Source organism: Caretta caretta, chromosome 2 (assembly GCF_965140235.1).
Source record: "Caretta caretta isolate rCarCar2 chromosome 2, rCarCar1.hap1, whole genome shotgun sequence".
Classification (NCBI taxonomy): Eukaryota; Metazoa; Chordata; order Testudines; family Cheloniidae; genus Caretta; species Caretta caretta.
Window position 1 is genome coordinate 242,908,173 of NC_134207.1, and position 20,218 is coordinate 242,928,390.

At 43.0% G+C, this 20,218-nt stretch overlaps 1 protein-coding gene across 4 annotated transcripts in view; it reads right to left on the reverse strand.

Moving 5' to 3' along the window:
• Nucleotides 1-13,440: 13,440 nt before the first annotated feature.
• Nucleotides 13,441-20,218, reverse strand: part of CUL2 (cullin 2) — an 86,912-nt gene continuing 80,134 nt past the window's right edge. For all 4 annotated transcript variants that reach the window (XM_048837703.2, XM_048837700.2, XM_048837701.2 and 1 more), the window contains exon 21: nucleotides 13,441-14,027. In XM_048837703.2, coding sequence (XP_048693660.1) covers nucleotides 13,896-14,027 — 132 coding nt within the window. In that variant the 3' untranslated portion in view covers nucleotides 13,441-13,895. The remainder of the gene's footprint in view (nucleotides 14,028-20,218) is intronic.

Here is a 20,218-nt window from a genome sequence, read left to right on the forward strand (position 1 = left end):
TTCCTCTTATTTGCGTCTGGTGTTTGAACCCTTAAGGGGATATGCAGTTTCTCTCTGAAGCCATGAGAGCTAAAAACTTGGGCCCAGATCCATAAATGTATTCAGGCTCCTAACTTCCAACCTAAAAACCTTTGTTGACCTGGGCCTTGGGTTTGCTCACCAAAGCAAGAGAAGAAAAGAATTGGCCTCTGGAAGCTGAAGAATGGGGAGTAGGAGCATGTTCTGGTCCACACTACAATTTCACCTGTGTTTGGTGAGCTTAGTTCAGTTCCCATTGGACATGTATCTCTTTGGATGCAGCCTCAGCAGAGAGATCCAGGACTAAGATGAAGACGAAACAACAAATTGTGCTGCTCCTCCATCTGGCCTCTCCAACATAATGTTCCAAAGTAAGGCTGAGGCACATTGAAAGGATACTATGCTGTTGTCCATATTGTACCAGTTCTGTAGCTAAATGGAGGACTTCACAAGCATTAAGATGCACTTAATAAAAATAAAGATGCACATTAGCCAAGCCATGGGATTGCTGGAGTGTAATGAAAAACCCCCAACATTACCAAATGTTATGAAAATTTTACTTTCTAACATGTGAAACATTGATTGATAGCCTACATTATCCCTTAGGAGTGAAACCAGAGCCCCACACTGCCTGGATAAAAACTCAGGCAGGTTTTAATATGATTTTTATGGTTTTATATTAAGACACCATCTTAAAAGAAGTTAGTGATGCCAAAAGAGTGGTTTGGGAGAAGGCCCAGTTAAGTTTTTCCCAGAGGACAGTATTGAAATAAATAAATTACATTCTATAAAGTTAGAAAATTTCACTACTGACCCAAATTGTTCCTTATGCAAAGAGACAGCAAACTAGATAAGGGCTAGGGGAGAGCCAAGAGGAGTCACTTCTGAAAGGAACATGATTTTACTCTCTTTAGAATTCAGCAAAGCAAACATTATTATAGGTTTGGAATAACAGAGTAGCCATTTTAAACAATAAGGAGAAAATTTTGAAAGGGGCTGGTAGCATTTCAGTCCCATTATTTCCATTGATTTTAACAGAATGCATGTAACTAAAACCCACAAAAAGTTTTGAAACTGTATCCTTTAAGTGTCTGAATTTTATATTACTATAGCAGGACACCAGCCCTAAAAAGAAATTAATAAGTGAACTGGTAGCTATTGTACCGATGATACTGAAATAATATTTATGGCCTAGAGAAAGACCTTAGCAGTGCTGCCCCAAATAATGAACTCTGTTAAGGACTTTCTTTTTATACTTGGAACCTTTTAATGAACTGTTAGGACAGGTCCTAGCTAAATCCAATCTGCTCAGACTTGTACAGTAGAACTGCACCTCAAGGCTATGTAGAGAGACTTTTCAGATGTCACATCTGCCACATAGAGTTTCTATGTCCAGTGGAGCATGACAACACATTTTATCACCGCTGTCTCTGTTCATTTTAGAATTAAGTGCAGTGCCTGGAGCTCACAGCTTCCTTTGGCACCCCACCTGAGTGAGTGTGGAACTACATAATCCAGACGGTCTTGCTTTGTAGGATACAGACATTGATTCTCTCTGCAAAGCCATTGACAAAGCACGGCACGTTAGAACATGTAGCCCCACGCTCACAGGAGCCACACCAGAAAAGGTTGCAGATTTTCCAGCCCTGACAAGCCTGAACTCCAGAGCTCATGCCTGGGTATGGGAAAGAATAGAGTCAGCCTGTCAGCGAGGCCACAAAAGCCAGCAATCTCTTCCCCTTATTGCCAAATGTTTCAGAACAAAGACCCCCATCCCCCTTGCCTAATTCCCCTCCCTCTTCAGTGCCCAGAGTCCTATCTCTATTCCTTCCCCCACTGTCAAATCACATGCATGCTTTTTCCCCTTTAAAACTGAAATGCCCAAACAGAGGAAGATTCATCATCATGCCTTGTGGTGCTGCTGGATGACCTCCTGTCCCTAAGTGTGCGGAGGGCACCCACAACCTGATCTGGAAGCCAAGTGCAAGGGATTCAGGCTATTAGCTGAGGATAGGTGCATGTGGGAGCGATTCAGCTAATACCTCAGTGATCTTGCTCATACATGGGCAGCAGGCAGTTGTTTGTGAGGTCCACCCAGTCAACAGAACATTTCTTAAGACTATGACGTGTTTCCAGGTGGGTGGGAGGTTTCCTTCAGCAAATCTGGAGTGGCAATCTCTGTTCTCCAGGCTGTTATGTTTCCAGGCATCTTTCAACAGCTCTAAGGGACATGTCTGTGAATCACAGCAGGTGACTCAGATTTCTTCCAGCACGTCTGGAATTCATGCACTGAATTTTGTACATGGAGAGGTGTCTATTCTTTTCATTTTGTGGCTACTGCAGTGTTTAGACATATATCACCAGTATATGAAAAGGTTGGGAAAGATTCCCTTTGGACAAAAATGGACACTAATCCCTTTACCTGGCATCTTTGAGATCACTCCAGAGTACAGATGACTACATACTGTACATGACCCTGTAATTTTCAGATCTGCTGCTTCAGGAGCCTCTTTTCTAATTTACATACTGCAAGCCAACAATTTACCACTCTGTGCATTTCTTGGGCACACTTGAGTCTCTTCCTCAACCTCCCTCTTTCTTCCCTGCACTGATCACAGATTTTATTAGCAGGATTGGATAAACTTCCAGGCTGAAGAAAAGCAGGGGAGATGGACTTGAGTACAGAGTTTATGGAGGAACAGTGAGGTGTGTCTCTTTTGGAATAGTGCAGATATAGAGTTGAAAATTTATGTTATTTAATTAGCAAGGTGCTGGTATATCAACCAGTTTTCTCTGAGAAATAATATGAATCTATAATATATGAAGCGTATGCATTGTTACCATATGCTTCTAGTAAGTAACAGGCCATTGTGGAAGTAAAATCAAAAGATATACCAGAAGCTCTCAGCCAGTTCCAAAGTTGCCTTAAAAAACACACCCAACCCCCACCCTACCCCTGCCCAGTTGCTGTAAGCTTGGGCCCTAGTTCACAGCTGCTGAGGAAAGTGGTTTTATGCATATTAGAGTAGCTAGCTTCCATCAGGAGGGGGATAATCATAGTATTTACCATTCACTGAATATGCTGAAAACAGGACCTTGTCAGCTGGAAATTCTCCTAAGCTTCTGTTTTTATGCATCCATTCCCCCTGTAAGCAATAATATATCAAGAGGCCGGGCAGAGTAAGAGTGAAAGAAATGGACACTGTGGCTATATTGAGAATAGGAGGCATTTTAGGAGGATTTGCTTTTCGTTGTCTCACCATATAGTACGTAGAATCATAGAACTGGAAGGGATCTTGAGAGGTCATCTAGTCCAGTCCCCTGCACTCATGGCAGGTCTAATTATCTAGACCATTCCTGACAGGTGTTTGTCTAACCTGCTCTTAAAAATCTCCAATGATGGAGATTCCACAATGTCCCTAAGCAATTTATTCCAGTGCTTAACTACCCTGACAGTTAGGAAGTTTTTCCTAATGTACAACCTAAACCTCCCTTGCTGCAATTTAAGCCCATTGCTTCTTGTCCTATCCTCAGAGGTTAAGGAGAACAATTTTTCCTCCTCCTAACAACCTTTTACATACTTGAAAACTGTTATAATGCCCCCTCTCAGTCCTCTCTTTTCCAGACTAAACAAACCCAATTTTTTCAGTCCTCCCTCACAGGTCATGTTTTCTAGACCTTTGATCATTTTTGTTGCTCTTCTCTGGAGTCTCTCCAATTTGTTCACATCCTTCCTGAAATGTGGCTCCCAGAACTGGACACAATATTCCAGTCGAGGCCTAATCAGAGTGGAGTAGAATGGAAGAATTACTTCTCATGTCTTGCTTACAACACTCCTCCTAATACATCCCAGAAGGATGTTCCCTTTTTTTGGTAACATTGTTACACTGTTGACTCATATTTAGTTTATGGTCCACTATGACCCCCAAATCCCTTTCTGCAGTACTCTTTCCTAGGCAGTCATTTCCCATTTTGTATGTGTGCAACTGATTGTTCCTTCTTCTAAGTGGAGTACTTTGCATTTTTCTTTACTGAATTTCATCCTATTTACTTCAGACCATTTCTCCAGTTTGCCCAAATCATTTTAAATTTTAATCCTATCCTCCAAAGCACTTGCAACCCCTCCCAGCTTGGTATCATCCGCAAACTTAATAAGTGTACTCTCTATGCCATTATCTAAATCATTGATGAAGATATTGAACAGAACCAGACCCAGAACTGATCCCTATGGGATCCCACTGGTTATGCCTGACTGTGAACCACTGATGATTACTCTCTGGGAACGGTTTTCCAACCAGTTTTTCACCCACCTTATAGTAACTCCATCTAGGTTGTATTTCCCTGGTTTGTTTATGAGAAGGTCATGTGGGACAGTATCAAAAGCTTTACTAACATCAAGATATACCCTGTCTACCGCTTCCCCCTATCCACAAGGCTTGTTACCCTGTCAAAGAAAGCTATCAGGTTATTTGACATGATTTGCTTTTGACAAATCCATGCTGACTGTTACTTATCACCTTATGATCTTCGAGATGTTTGCAAATTGATTGTTTAATTATTTGCTCCATTATCTTTCGAGGTACAGAAGTTAAGATGACTGATCTGTAATTCCCTTGGTTGTCCTTATTTCCCTTTTTATAGATGGGCACTAGATTTTCCCTTTTCCAATCTTCTGGAATATCTCCCATCTTCCATGACTTCTCAAAGATAACCGCTAATGGCTCAGATATCTCCCCAGTCAGCTCGAGTATTCTAGGATGCATTTCATCAGGACTTGGTGACTTGAAGACATCTAATTTGTCCAAGTAATTTTTAAACTTGTTCTTTCCCTATTTTAGCCTCTTCTGATCCTACCTCATTTTCACTGGCATTCACTACGTTAGGCATCCAGTCACCACCAACCTGCTTGGTGAAAACCTAAACAAAGAAATCATTAAGCATCTCTGCCATTTCTATATTTTCTGTTGTTATTCCCCCACTCATTGAGTAATGGGCCTACTCTGTCCTTGGTCTTCCTCTTGCTTCTAATGTATTTGTAGAATGTTTTCTTGTTTACCATTTATGTCTCTGGCTAGTTTGATCTCATTTTGTGCCTTGGCCTTTCTAATTTTGTCCTTACTTGTGTTATTTGTTTATACTCATCCTTTGTAATTTGACCTTCTTTCCACTTTTTGCAGGACTCTTTTGATTTTTAGATGATTGCAGATCTCCTGGTTAAGCTACATGATTGTGGTGGTGTTACTAATTTAGCTGAAGATTGATGCTTCTGCAGATTTTCCTCTTACGTCCATTTTATTTATTGGAATGGCAAAGGAAAAGGGGAAGGGGGTAGAAGATTAATATTCTATTCCTCACACTATAACTACATCTTTCCCATGATTTGGGATGAACTGAATATGGAGCAGGTTCACATATAGACTAGCTACTAAAGCTTCAGCTTATGCTCAAGCCTCTTTATACATGCCAGTTTGTTGTAGAAAGCAAGGTAAAAATGGTGTTGCACTCTCTCCAGCTATATGCATTTTAACAAAGGAAGTCAAGCGCAACTGAGAAATAATTTGCAACACGTGTCAGGATTCCCCGATGGTATGTAAAATGTTGAGGCTTCATGACACTTATGGGAAAATCTCAACATATGTACTATAGATGGCTTCTATTAACACCCAGGGCCAGTAGTACTTTACAGAGTTCTTTCACTACTCTTGAGTTCCTTTTGTTGTAAATGGGGCCAAGGCAGGTCTTGCATATTTCCTCACTAGTGTAGAAATTTCAGGGAGTATAACACACTTGAACTGCATACAGCATGCAGGGGTCTGTATTTTCACTTTGTATTCAGCTAATTATTGCATCGCACGATAGCAATAATGGATAACAGTAAATACTGTTGCCTCAGGCTTATTTAACCAACCTATACTATTGCCTTGCATCCAAGAAGGCATTTCTATGCAGTCCAAAGGCACTGTGGGGCAGTTTATCTATTGTTGAGGGAGATAAAGCATGAGATGACCATTATGGTTCTTGCTGGCACCAGTGAGGACTGGAAGTGATGATCTTGGTTGCCTTGGGGAAACTGGGCAGTTGCTCGCTGATCTGCACAAGGCTGCATCACTCTACCCAAGGAGCAGGAGCATGGAGTGAGATGTGAATGAAGAGAATACCTTGGCTGATTTAATAAGACAAGTAGAAGGTGGTAGTGGGAGCAATCCATGGGTGCAAGTTGAATGCTATAGTATGTGTGTTTAATACATTCTTTTAATTTAAATAATTGTATGCTTGAACTTCTCACACTCAAGCTCTTCCCTGTCAGAAAGTAGGAACACACATTTATACACAGCCCAGTTTTGCTTGAAGGAAGGTAATGAGATGTTCTTGTCAACTATGTTTTCATCTGGGTACTCAGAGTCCAGAAATAGTTCATGCAGAAAAAAAAGATGCACCTGATGAATGTAGCCAGATGGCATTCTTCTTTACAGACTACATGGTACCAGTACCTCTCTCAAAAGGATGTTAGACTCTTACTTTAATGAGTTCTAGGATTCATAACTTTTCTCTTGATGGGTGGAGAAAGCATCCCAGCTCCAGTTCAGATTATTCATGCAAGATCTGGCAGAATTTTGCACTAAAAGTTTCTGGTGCAGTTGAGAACATACAACTTTACCGACTCTCTTTATTTGCTACTGATAAATCCCCTCATGGGGAGATGCAAGTGACTGCATAGTACATTTTAGTACATTCATTATAAATTAATTGAGTACTGCACCTGCAGGCTGGTCCTGTAAATGAAATGTTGCACCTCCTGAAGCTAGTACATACAACCCACTTTACTGAAACAGACAAAGGAAATTCATCCGCTTTCTGCTCTAACACCAAGCAAAAACTTGCATACTTTTATTGGTTTTTACCTACCAGGCTGTGAATAGGAAATTTAAAGCAGAAATAAAGCTACCCAGACATCTCCAAGCCAGCATGATGACAAGGAAATAGATTCTATTGCAACAGAAAGTACAAGAAAATTGGTTTATGCAGCCACAGTGTTTGGAAAAGTAAATAGCCACACAGCTTCTCTTATTAGCTTCCTTCAAACCCATCCTTAAATGCTCCTTTGCATATGATGCCTACAAAAAACTTAACACTCCGCACACCAGTAGCCTGAGACCATTGCCTGTCATGCTGACCACGATTATCTGATAGTTTCCTGTACTCCACTCCTCCATTTATCTGTCTGGCTCCAGCGGTTGTCTCGTCGTATAATTTAAGTATAAGGTCTTTGGAGCAGGGACTAGCTTTTTGTTATGTTTGTATAGTGCCTAGCACAATGGGGTCCCGGGCCATGAGTGAAAAAATACTTTTGATCACTTCGACTGAGTTAACACTTCACTTGTTTTTCTCCAACTAATAACGTACTATTAGTTGGAGAAAAACGAATCTTTCAGATGAAATTACAAGACACTTGCTGTGGCTCTTGGGCTTTTCTAAAGCAACAATCATTATAGGATGACCTTGGACTTTCAGGCTCACCAGTAAAAGGACTGGCTGTGTCTGTACTTAGAGTAAAGACAAGGCACTAGTGGTTTTAAAGCACTGTGCCATGCAGCCCTGCTTGATGTTAGGTGACATCATGCTCGATGCTGGCAGTCAGTGTATGCTAGTGGTCCTGTCATTGCTAGGGTAGGAAATTTGAGCAAATAAAAGCTAGAATAAATGCAGCCCTGGAAGTTGGATGGAATCTATCCTCTGTGGTCCCTGCCATTCACAGTCCCGCCAGTGCTGGATTATTCCTGCAGTCTGTTTTTTAGTACTTTGCCAAGATTGGTCTTAAAAGCAGAGAAAAATGGGAAAGGTGTCAAGATACCTTGTGTGGGAGAGAAGTTGCAGAAACCCAGTCAAAGGCACAGGCCCACTGCTGGTCTGGGATCCCGGCCCTGCCCACGTAGAATGGGTACCTACCTTCGCCCTGGTTCTAGCCCATTCTCTTCCTCTCTCTCTGCACTGAGCTGAGGGTGGGAGTGCACTGAGCACAGGGCTGGAGGTGAAGGAGTAGGCTGGGGATTGGAGTGTAGCGCCTGGCCAAGAGCTAGAATGAGGGAGGGGGCTCAGGGTAGGGGCAGGAGGTTTGGGTGTGGAATGCTTACCAGGGCATTCCATTTGGTGCAAGGGGTGCAGGTGGGAATGTGTGTGCAGGAGCTCCCATTTGGTGCTCAGGGTAGGGGTGGGAATGTGGGGTGTGCAAGAATCAGGGCATGGGGGGGTGCAGGAGTCAGGGTTGAGGGCTGGGGGCATGTGAGGGGGTGCAGGAGTCAGAGCATAGGGCATGGGGGGGGTCAGGGGTCAGGGGTCAGGGCAGAGGGTTTGGAGTGTGTGTGTGGGGGCATGTAGGGGTCAGGGCAGAGGGCTGGGGGTGTGGGCTAGGAGCGTGGGGTTGCTCCCAGCCCCCTGCCCCGAGCGGCTGACGGCAGGGGGCTGGAGGGGATATGCCCTGATTCCACCCCCCTTCCCCAAGACCCTGTCCCCACCTCGTCTCCGCCTCCTCCCCGCAGCGGCAAGCCCGCTGTGGCTCTGCTTCTCCCCCTCCCTCGCAAGGGCCATCAGCTGATGGGCGGCAGGGAGGGAGAGGAGGAGGGGCAGGGGAAGAGGGGGGACCGTGCCTGCCCTGCAGCAACAGCCGCAGACCAAGCTTCTTCACCCTGCCCCTGCGGGGGGTAGGGGGGGCACGGGCGGAGAAGAGTGGGCTGGGGCGGGCAGGATTTTTAATGGCACGCTGCTGCCTGCCGGGGTCTTGGCCCCGGTCCCGCTCAGCCCTCTGCTGGCCTGGGTTCGGCAGTGGGCTGAGCGGGGCTGGCAGCTGGGACCCGGCAGGCAGCAGCGTGCCATTAAAAATTGGCTTACTTGCCATCTTTGGTACGCGTGCCATAGTTGCCGACCCTGATTTAGACAATACCGAGGTTCTGGTGCTGAAGTCTGAGGGAGCCTTGGAGGTACCATTCCAGGAGCCACAGGCTCCTCAGGAACAACTCTGAAGTGATTACCTCCTCTTCTTCTCTCAGAAGACTGAGGCTTTTTATTCTTCTTATTTTTGGAGTGTTTCCGCTTCCAATAGATACTGAAGTACTGGGGGATTGGGGGAGTCAGACCCCACACAAGCCTTAGGGACTGTTGCACGAAGAGCTTCTGTCTCACTTACTTCTCTTTGCTTTTACATCCCATAAAAACTTTGCATTTGGATGGAACATGAGAGATGCAAGAATGCCTGTTGCTCCAGGGGAAAAAACCTATTGCACGTCTGACAGGCTTTGAATCCCGGGGCCTTTGGTGTACCCCAGATAAGAGGCCAAGAGAGCAAAGGATTCAGTCTGGAAGCTGGGGGAGAAGTAAAACGGGGGGGGACCCCCCAAAGGCAACAATTTATGCCAATAAGGAAATAATAAGCAAAAAGAAATATCAATAATGGAAGGATAAAGTAACTTAATAGCCACTAGGAAGCAGTGGACACAGAATTCCTCCGTCTCAAACCACAGGTTTTCGAAAAGGAACTGGAATGGCAGCAATCCGCTCCTCCCTATATGACAATAATGGGTCAGATCAAAGGTCTATCTAGCCCAGTATCCTGTCTTCCAACAGTGGCCAACGCCAGGTGCTTCAAAGGGAATGAACAGGTGATCTATCCTGTCACCCATTTCCAGCTTCTGTTCTGAGGCATGAGGTCATGCAGTAAGCAGACATGGACTAAGTCAAATCCCTGGTCGATAGCACATGGGCATCATATATGCGCATCATACCATGGAGCAGGGACATATACTTGAAGAAACTAAATTTCCCCAAAACAACAACCTCTCCCATAGCTTGTTTCCCTACCTCTAACTCCTGTGGTCTGTTGTCATTTTATTGCATTTTTTATTTGATTCACAGGGCAGGGAGCTTGTCTTTATTTCCTCACAAAGCAACACGCACATCCATAAAAGTACACAAATCCTATACATCACTTGTTTTCCTCTTTTGTATAACAGTTTATAGTTGTCTAACTTCTGAACACCATGTAGCACAGTCTTTAGTACTTACTAGAGTCCAAACTTGCTCTCGGTCAAGGAAAGCGAAGGTCAATCTTGCATTGTTTCAAAATTACCATGGTCGGATTGGAAATTCTTACTGATTCCTGCTCCTGCTGCGTCTTGTACAAAAACTACGTCGTCTTATCAGCTCCCCGGAGTTGTGTGAAACTTGTCTCAGCTCATGCCACTCTGGATGTCTTCAGATATATCACAGTGATGCTAAATACTAATCAGATCAGGAACAATTACTCCTGAAGGGTGCCTTCACCAGACTTAAGTACCTCCCATTAACTGGTATTAATTTGAGGTACTAAACACACTTGTGAAAATTAGTGTGGACACTCCCCCACATTCTTTCTTTAGCCCTAGTCATCAGTCTATATGTTACAGGATACATTCTGCCACTTTATTGTCCTAAAGATATAATTGAAAGATAACAGTTTATAAAAAAGTATTTTCTCCTAAAATAGTTTTGTTTATTACCTAGTCAATAGAGACATTCTTCAGAATACTGGTACACTTGCTGAAAGTGGGGAGCTATGAACAGATTAAGAAAGATATGCTCTCTCAAGCGATTTTGAAAGTTTCCTCTTATACACTGCACAGCATTGCATAGATACAGCACTTTTGAGAGTTCCAAGACAAACTTCAACATTACATTACAACATTACAGACTAGGGACCGAATGGCTCGGCAGCAGTTCTACGGAAAAGGACCTAGGGGTGACAGTGGACGAGAAGCTGGATATGAGTCAGCAGTGTGCCCTTGCTGCCAAGAAGGCCAATGGCATTTTGGGATGTATAAGTAGGGGCATAGCAAGCAGATCGAGGGACGTGATCGTCCCCCTCTATTCGACATTGGTGAGGCCTCATCTGGAGTACTGTGTCCAGTTTTGGGCCCCACACTACAAGAAGGATGTGGATAAATTGGAGAGAGTCCAGCGAAGGGCAACAAAAATGATTAGGGGTCTGGAACACATGACTTATGAGGAGAGGCTGAGGGAACTGGGATTGTTTAGTCTGCTGAAGAATGAGGGGGGATTTGATAGCTGCTTTCATCTACCTGAGAGGTGGTTCCAGAGAGGATGGTTCTAGACTATTCTCAGTGGTAGAAGAGGACAGGACAAGGAGTAATGGTCTCAAGTTGCAGTGGGGAGGGGTTTAGGTTGGATATTAGGAAAAACTTTTTCACTAGGAGGGTGGTGAAACACTGGAATGCGTTACCTAGGGAGGTGGCAGAATCTCCTTCCTTAGAAGTTTTTAAGGTCAGGCTTGACAAAGCCCTGGCTGGGATGATTTAATTGGGGATTGGTCCTGCTTTGAGCAGGGGGTTGGACTAGATGACCTCCTGAGGTCCCTTCCAACCCTGATATTTCTATGATTCTAAATAATGCAAGTTTGATCTGGGAAAGAAAAACACAGGACCCACCTTAATTTTTAAAAATAAATTTAGATTTAGAGTTAAATTGATGTTCTCAATGGAGGAATTATCCATAATGCCGCTTAAGAGCGACAGTAATATCAGGAAAAAAGTTTTGCTCTCAGATGATGGACAAAAATCACGTTTTCAGCAGTATGGCTGCAAATATACCAGCAAATCACATATATTAACAGGCTTATTGCAGATGAAAACCTCAGATTTAATTTTGTTCCATAATGGAACACACAAAGACTGTAGCATTTTTCAAAATCTGCCTTTTCCTTCCTCTCTTTTTGTAGCTTGCACCTTCTCTTGTTGCCTATTAGCATTTGCTGGTGCTTTGAGATGACAGTTGCCAGGATGTAGCACAATGCTGTAAGCAGTATCACCCTGTGCCAAGAATGACTTCAGTGAACTAACCCAACTTGAGAAGGCTGAATCTTTCCCCTACTTTTTCCCTGGGGGGAGGGTGTGGGTAGGAATAAATTCTAAAATAAAATTCAAAGCATTGCATAGCTACAGCTACATTTCAAGGAGAAGGGCAGTAACTCAGTTTGTGTTTAATTATGAAAGATATTGTATGAGGATGCCAACTATACTGGAATATATGGATCTTTTATAATGACTAGACATGTCTTGACTAAGTAGTACACTTGTCTAAAAACCCCCCAGAGATAAGGTAACATTGAAGCCCCAAATGTTTGTTCTGGAGTGCACCCAGCAAAAATTCTGTTTAGTCTACAGCATGGTTCTGTAAAAGATGGTTTGTAAAAGTTTGTCTCTGACCACATGAAACATTTGCATTTACCAGCAAGACCCGTGGGTAAACACATTTATACTAAAAATTCTAGTGAGAGTACAGACATAGGATTAGAAAATTGGACAGTAAGGAGCTGTCTAGTATACAGAGAAATCACAAGAGGAAATAAAGTATAGACTTGCCTTAAGAAGCTTTAGTACTATCTTTGGAATGCATGTTTTTGAAAGTACAATAACTGAGCTCCCACTCTACAGAAGAGGGACCTACTGTATTCTATCACTCAGGTCAGTACTGCATATTATTCTGGGAAGTGAGCTTGGTGTTGTGAATGTAGATCATCCTAACAATGCTACTAAAAGCATGCACCATGTATATACAGAAATGTGTAGTGCCCATTACTGTTACTTACTCAGCAAGATCCAAGTAAACAAAATGTTTTAGCACATTCTGAATGCATTCCGGTATTAAACACACAACAAACCAATCTAATGTACCTAATCAGGTAATTCACATAGTCGTCGTCTTGGAAATGAGAGGCTGAGCATCAGCCTGAGTGAACAGAGAAAGGCCACTCCTGCACTAGGGAGCTAGCAAAGGAGAGGAAGCAGTGGGAGAAAGGAGTAAATAAAAGGTGCCTTAGGAGCTCGGGAGAAAGGACAGAAATCCTCTTCAGGAACTGGAGAGTAGCAGCAGCAGCAGGTGCCTTCTGTATGTAGGGCTTGGATCCACATATATAGTGTATAAAGCGAAATAACAAGCAAATTTTGAATTACTGGTCAATTATATTCCTTCTCAGGAGCGTGATGACTACACTAACCAGTTGCAGATTTATGATAATCACTCTAACTTAATGAATTATGAAACTAATTCTCTCAATTGCCCGGTTATTCTCCCGCTGTATACTGAGAGAAAGACAGACGCATATATGGCCTTTAGACATTGACAAAATATATCAAAATTAGCCTGATCCCAAATAATCAAAACATGTACTTTAACATAAGTATATTCTTTTAAAACACTATTTTACTTACCATGTTCATTTTCAGCACCTTATAAACAAGTCCCCATGAAACAGCTAAATCGGAGGGAATTCAAAAAATGAACATAATGGATACGGTTTTCAGAGCTTCTAGGGCCCCAGAATATCAACAGGCATGATTTCATAGCTACTTTTATAATCATTAACCTGGAAACACATTCCATTTCTTTATTTTTTTTATTTGACAAGCAGCAGTATCATGTTCATCTTTTTTATTTTACATTTTAATGTAGATACAATTATTAGGATATCTGTCATATTACAATATTTAGTTTAACTTTTTCTTTTAAGATACATTAAAAAACATCAACTGCAAACGTGAAGGAGGGGGGAAAAAAAAAGCATGGTACCCAACCAAATTTCCACATTTCAGCAATACTTCACTCATTCTTTTAGTAAAGTTTTAAGAAATGTCATAATGACATGAGCTTGAAATATCTATAGGCATTTTCATTGACGCTCATGACGTGGCACTGGTGATGTTGTAAACAGCAGAAAAACAGGGGCTGCCAAGTGACCAGTTATGGAGGCATAGGCCTGCTTCTTCCCACAGGAACACACCAAACAGTGACAGCAATGATCTCCTTACAACCACACCTGCTGGAGAGCAATATCATGCTACATAACTGTATTCATCTGCTGAGGCCTGGCTTCGCTCAATGTATTGTTTATCTATTAGAACTTCAATACACTTCTTAATCATGCTGATACTTGGGTTAAACCTAGCTCTCGACTGGCTAATTACCTGTGGAAAAAAAATATTTAAATGTATCACTTATTCATTAACATCGCTTCAATGCAAATGCAATATAATTTTCTCTAAAGAAAAAAAGACCACAAAAATTATTATTACATACTATATTTCTGAGAGACAGAAAGCCTCCTCCATGTACTAAGGTCAAAAAATACACATGGATTGTTTCTTTCCTGACTATATCTATTTCTTTTATTGATTAAGTTTACTTTTACCATCAATGGAAAATTGTAACTTGCAGTTGCACCCCTTGGTTAGCTTGTAACAGAACAGATAAAGGGAAACATTCAATTTAAAATTCATATAGTGTAAATTTCTTTACCTATATTAACAACTTCTTATATCAGTGGTTTTCAACCTGTGGTTCATGGACCCCAGGGGTTCCACAGACTATGTTTAAGATTTCAAAAGGGCTCTGCACCTCCATTTGAAATTTTTTAAGGGTCCACAAATGAAAAGGTTCAAAATAACTGTCTTAGATAATAAAAAAGAAAATCATTTTAAAAATACAATGTGCTTTTCGCTATTTATGTTGTTTACTTTTTGAATCTGTCAGCTTGGCAAATACAGTAGAAATCAGTTAAGTCAGTTTCACTTCTGAGTTATAAGTACTGCTGTGTTTCATTTGTGAACATTATACAGTAGTTAGTTATGTGTAAAGGAATAGATTCAATTAGAATTTAAAACTAAAACAATTATTAGTTGTAGGTTTTATAACTGTTTTTATAAAAAATGTTGAGGCAAATCTGAAGTGATTGACAGTATTCCTTTAACTTGGGTTTATAATCGGACTGCCAAATGAATTATGCTCAAGATTACAAGTAAAGCGATAACTAAGGGTATGTCTATCCACCGGATCAGCGGGCAGCGATCGATCCAGCAGGGGTCGATTTATCACATCTAGTCTAGACGCGATAAATCGACCCCCTGAGCGCTCTTCCGTCGACTCCTGTACTCCAGTGCCACGAGAGGCTCAAGCGGAGTTGATGGGGGAGCGGCAGCAGTCAACTCACCACGGTGAAGACACCCTGGTAAGTCGATCTAAGTACGTGGACTTCAGCTACGTTATTCACATAGCTGAAGTTGCGTAACTTAGATCGACACCCTCTCCCCCCCCCGGGTAGACCAGGGCTAAAGAGGTTAAATCTAGCATTGGATCTCAGAGCTAAGCACGGTTTTCTCCTCATGCATCATCATAATTAAGGCTGGTCATTTATCGTGGCAAAAAAAAAAAAAAAAAAAAAAAGGTAATTCTAGTTTTTTAAAAAGGAAGAATAGCAGCAAATAAGTTCTTTTCCTTTTGAAAAGCCATCACTAACAGTTTAAAGACCATATATGAAGAAAGAAAAATACAAAAATACACCAAATGATAAGCATTTTATGAAACACTCAGTAGCATGTTTGTTTGGACAAAACATGTCATCCATTCATCAATTACATGGTTTTAAAACCATTAAAAAAAACCTCAGCTCACTCTCCCATACTCCACTATACAGGACAAATAAAGACAAATTAGAAAAAATGGAGCCTTTCAGTAGCAGGTTGGCTGGGGTTGATAACTAGACACACAATGATGGTGGAAGACATCATCATAGATCTCTCTCAACACTTGTAAGAGTATTGTCCATACTCTTGAGCAGCCCGAGAGAGCAGGTCTGTGAGAGGCTAGGTAAGTCTATTACTTTAGAGGAGTACACTTTTTTTTGCTGCTCAGTAGCCAAGCTGTATGACTACCATTGAAGTTCAGTGAGAGTCTAAGTGCTTAAGTCACTTCTGAAAATGGGATATATACTTCTAAGTCATTTAGGTGCTTTTGAAAATTTACGCCAGTAGGCGATTTGAGGTGATGAAAATCATTAGAAAGGAGAAAGCAACAATCTTCCTAGCAATGGAAGAAGGGGAAAAAGGAAATACAAGCAGACCTGGCTATCTGAGAGCAACAGTATCTTTTGCCAGGAATCTCTCATTTGCTTCCCAGGTGAAAACGATTTCACATTGCAACTGGATACAGCGGGGGACATCCTACCTCAGGGGTGGGCAAACTTTTTGGCCTGAGGGCCACATCTGGGTATGGAAATTGTATGACAGGCCATGAATGCTCATTAAATTGGAGGTTGAGGTGCGGGATGAGGTGAGGGGTCTGGATGGGGATGCAGGTTCTGGGGTGGGGCCAGAAATGAGGAGTTCGGCGGGGCAGGGGTGTGGGGGGGGAGAAGAGAGGCTGGGCTCTGGCCTAGGGCAGGGGGTTGGGATGCCAGAGGTGACGAGGGCTCCGGCTAGAGATGTGGGCTCTGAGGTGGGACCAGGGATGAGGGGTTTGGGATGCAGGAGGGGGCTGGTAGTTGAGCAGAGGGGTTTGGAGTATGGGAGGGGACTCTGGGCTGAGGCAGGGGGTTATGGTGTGGGAGGGGCTCTGGGCTGGGGGTGCAGGTTCCAGGGTGGGGCCAGAAATGAAGGGTGCAGGAGGGGGCTCCGGACTGGGGTGTGGGGGAGGGGTGCAGGAAGGGGCTCCAGGCTGGGGCTGAAGAGTTTGGAGGGAGATCAGGGCTGGGGCAAGAGGTTGGGGCATGGGAGGAGGTCAGGGGTGTAGGCTCTGGACAGCGCTTACCTCAGGCAGCTCCCGGAAGCAGCAGCATGTCCCCCCTCCAGCTCCTACATGGAGGTGCAGCCAGGCAGCTTTGCATGCTGCCCCATCCACGGCGCCACCCCTGCAGCAGCAGCAGCAGCGTCCTCCCTCCAGCTCCACGTGGAGGTGTGGCACTGGCCAGGCAACTCTGTGCACTGCCCCGTCCACAGGTGCCACCCCTGCAGCTGCCATTGGCAGCGGTTCCCCGCCAATGGGAGCTGCAGAGCTGGCACTTGGGGTGGGGACAGCGTGTGGAGCCCCCTGGATGCCCCTATGTGTAGGAGCTGGAGGGGGGACATGCCACTGCTTCTGGGAGTTGCAAAAAGCCACGGCAAATGCGGAGCGGGGCAAGCCCCTGACCCCGCTCCCCAGTGGGAGCTCGAGAGCCGGATGGGGCCCATATTTTGCCCACTACCGTCCTAGTTCAATGGACATCAGGTGGAGTTTGGTTCAGGGACCTCTGTTATTCACCGATAGCTAAGTTAGTTTGCTTGTATTCACAGTCCCTTTTTGGGTGGAATGCCTCTTTTGCCTAGACAAGGCTCTGCATCACTCCAGCCTTTGACTTGAATTTCCTGTATGCTCCACTGTTGATTTATTTATGATATGGTTGTCATGGTATCCCACTGAGGCATACTCCTTCCTCTGGTGATCCTAGAAATCCTACAGGCCCAACTGGCCACTCATCTTTGGAAAGTTGATGCTCTATGAAGACTTTTTCTGATTTTGCGTATTGTGGAGTCCTAGATGACTTCTTAGAGACTGGCATTCAAGGTCAGGAATCTGAGGGAGGATTTTACCACTGTAAGGGCTTCATGTTTTCTCCAACTGAGGGACCGGATCACTACTGATGGTGTTTTTACTCTTCATGTCTTTTTTTGGGAATGATTCCAGGCTCACAATAGGAATCACTGAAGCTCTGCCACATGCAGTTTTGCATGTGGAGTAACCGCTAAGCATGAAATCAGAACACCCAGGAATTGCAGATGAAGATAGATGGATGACAGTTGTGTGGAGATCAGTGCCTGGATCTTACTGTATTGAGAAATCTCTGTGGACATCATAGTGGAGTACTTTTTGGTTCAGGGACTTCTGGGTCATTTGATGTTCTGTAGCTTTCTCAACTCTCTACACAAATAATCCTTTAAGAAGGGATTTAAAAATTCCTTTTATCAGTAAAATGGAGATAACGATGGTTACCTCCTTTGCAAAGCACTTCAAGATCTACTGATGAAAAGTGCTAGGTATTAAATCATTACATATCTGTATGCCAAAAGCATGGAGAGGGTCCTCCTAATCTTTCTGCAAGGCATCCTGGATTATGCTCTAAAAACATTAGTACAAAATGAAGCCCTGAACTACTCAAACTGGCTACTAACAATACCTTCATAAGCACCTTGGGGTACACAGATTAAAGGGTAAGGTTTTGTATTGATAGTGATGATTTCTGTAGGCAAAAGATATTTCAGATAACAGGTCTGGACTGGACTATGCAAGGAAGCATCTGTTAGGTCCACGATCAATAGAAAGTCTACTGGAAAGACTGTAGTGATGGCGGAAGCTAGAGTCTCCAGGCTAAGTTTTGTTTTCTTCACTGATCTGATTGTTCAGCCTCTTGAGAGGTATGATGGTTTGAATTGGTGAAGATGTTTTGGCATGGTGAGTCCCAGGTGAAAGAGAGGACTGACTGCCCTGTGCCGAGTTGTCTCCGGAGGAGTCTTGGCTGGTGTAGGGTTGGATGCAGAGTCCCCTACAGGTTTGGACTATAAGACCCTCCTGTGGGACAGCAAGGGTGTATATACTGAGAAAAACTGGTAGAATGTTCTCTTTCTGTGTGTCCTAAGAGGGTCTCCTCATAGATGGATCTCCTCTTGGCCTTTTACTTGCTTTATTTAACTTGCTGAACAGTGGTGGGAAAGTAGGGAGAAATAGAAAGGCACTTAAAGGGTGATCACATTCAGAGCTGAGAGCTATAGAAATTTTGATTCCCTAAGTGGGGTGGGGACACTGGAGAAGTCTGTGCTTGCTGCTATGGGAAAAAAAGCTTTAAAAGCACAGGGATAGCTAAAGTGGGAGTACTGAGCCACTATTCTGTTTGAGCTGCCAGCCAAAAAATCTGGTGCCTGGCGGAAAGTGTGTGGCCACATATGAACTGCCATTAGTACCTTCCTGCCTACAAGGAAGAGGTGCAAATGTCTCAGACAAAGAAGTGACAATTTTTGCTAGAAAAATGTAATGGGACTGAAGGTAATAAGAAATCTGAATGTACTGACATTGACACGAAATAAAAACGTTGCAAGAACTGGGAAAGAAGCATTTCAACTTGGACAGTTAAGAAGCTAAAGTTTTAAAATATATATCATATGGGTGTGACTTGTTCTTTGTGTAAACAAATTAGCCTAGAAAGAAGGCTGCACCAACTTAGTGTTAATTCTTAGACTTCTATAACACTACACATAATTTGCTCTGCATCTTGGAAAAAAGTTTCAGAAGCACTTAAGTGACTTTGAATCCTAAGGCTTAGTTTCAAAAGTGACTTTAGCTCCTAAGTGCCTAAATCCCTTTAGAAATTGAGGCTTATGGTCATACGTCAGTAAGGCATTTTTGAAAAGTTTACTCTAAGTTTATTTGGAAGCTATGGCTGACTACCTGATGAGTGGAGTGCCAACAAGGTATGTGACAACACTGCTGTGTGATTTTCACTGGTTGCCATTCAATTTCTGGGTGGAAACTGAAGTGTTGGTTTTGTCTATAAAGCTCTAAATGTTACAGGACTTGTCTTGATAGACTGCTTCCTTCCTTGTTCTGTATTGCCAGAGTGGAGATCTGCAGAGGCATCTGAGCAGGAACGCTCTTCGGTTAAATTTGGGAAGGAGTTGCCAACTAGTTTTTTTCCTGTAAAACCTCCTTGTCTTGGTAATTCATTCCTTCTCTTGATGCAAAATAGCCTAAAATACCACCACCTGGGCATGCTGCAAGGCTCACCTGTCTTTTAGGCAAGGTGGGAGTGCAGAGGGAATGAGGTAGATACCGAGATGGAATGGGTTATTTACTTACTTACTATATTACTTGGTTATGATTGGATTTTGTTATAGGATGTAGGTGGCTTATCATATAGTATAAATATGTGATTTTAAGTGATGGAAGATAACCTAAGCCAGGGTTTTCAAGAGTGGCTAGGACTGAGGGTTTCTCAATTTTGGAGAGTTCAAACTAAGATATGTTACAGAGCTGATCTTCAGAAGGTGGGTGTTCAGATCTCAAGCTGAATATACAAGACCATAGTGACTTTTGATAGATGCACATTCTGCGGGGTTTTGGGGGGTGGGGGAGAATCAATGCAGTCTAGAGAATTTAAGACACTTTGTCTCTCCTTAAAATTGAAATGTAGTCTAAAATTTCAACATACTTTTAAAAACTGAGCTATAAAGCAAAATGAAATTCAGCCTTATCATAAGAGCTCTGGGCTTGTTGGGTACCACCATGAAAATTATACATTAACTCCTGTGACAGGGATAACTGCAGGACCAGATGACCACAACTAAACATTCCCACT